Source organism: Tarenaya hassleriana, unplaced genomic scaffold, assembly GCF_000463585.1.
Source record: "Tarenaya hassleriana unplaced genomic scaffold, ASM46358v1 Cleome13472, whole genome shotgun sequence".
In the NCBI taxonomy this organism is placed as follows: domain Eukaryota; kingdom Viridiplantae; phylum Streptophyta; class Magnoliopsida; order Brassicales; family Cleomaceae; genus Tarenaya; species Tarenaya hassleriana.
The window spans coordinates 1-207 of record NW_010964018.1 but is presented as its reverse complement, the minus strand read 5'-3'; the positions used below and the strand labels follow the sequence as shown (position 1 = coordinate 207).

The window sequence follows — 207 nt, the reverse complement described above, 5'->3', positions numbered from 1 at the left end:
CAGCTGCTATTGCATGTTTTAGCTGAATATCTGAATCTCTTAAGCGTTTCTCAACTGATTCCAACTTCTCTGCAGTGAAACCCTTTGCTTTGAAAGGCTCCAACTCATCAGTAAGTTCCTTATTGTTTTGATCTACTTGTTTACATTTTGATTCAGCATCCTCAGCTCTAGCTTCCGCTATTGTCAGTCTGTCTTTCAGATCCTCAA

At 39.6% G+C, this 207-nt stretch overlaps 1 protein-coding gene across 1 annotated transcript; it reads right to left on the bottom strand.

The window, feature by feature from the left end:
- Positions 1 to 3: 3 nt before the first annotated feature.
- LOC109116467 (WPP domain-interacting tail-anchored protein 1-like) lies at positions 4 to 202 on the bottom strand (the record flags this gene model as incomplete). The annotated part of the gene is made up of 1 exon (XM_019201919.1): positions 4 to 202. A coding segment is annotated over one exon (199 nt), but the record flags the coding sequence as incomplete, so codon positions are not given.
- Positions 203 to 207: the final 5 nt, after the last annotated feature.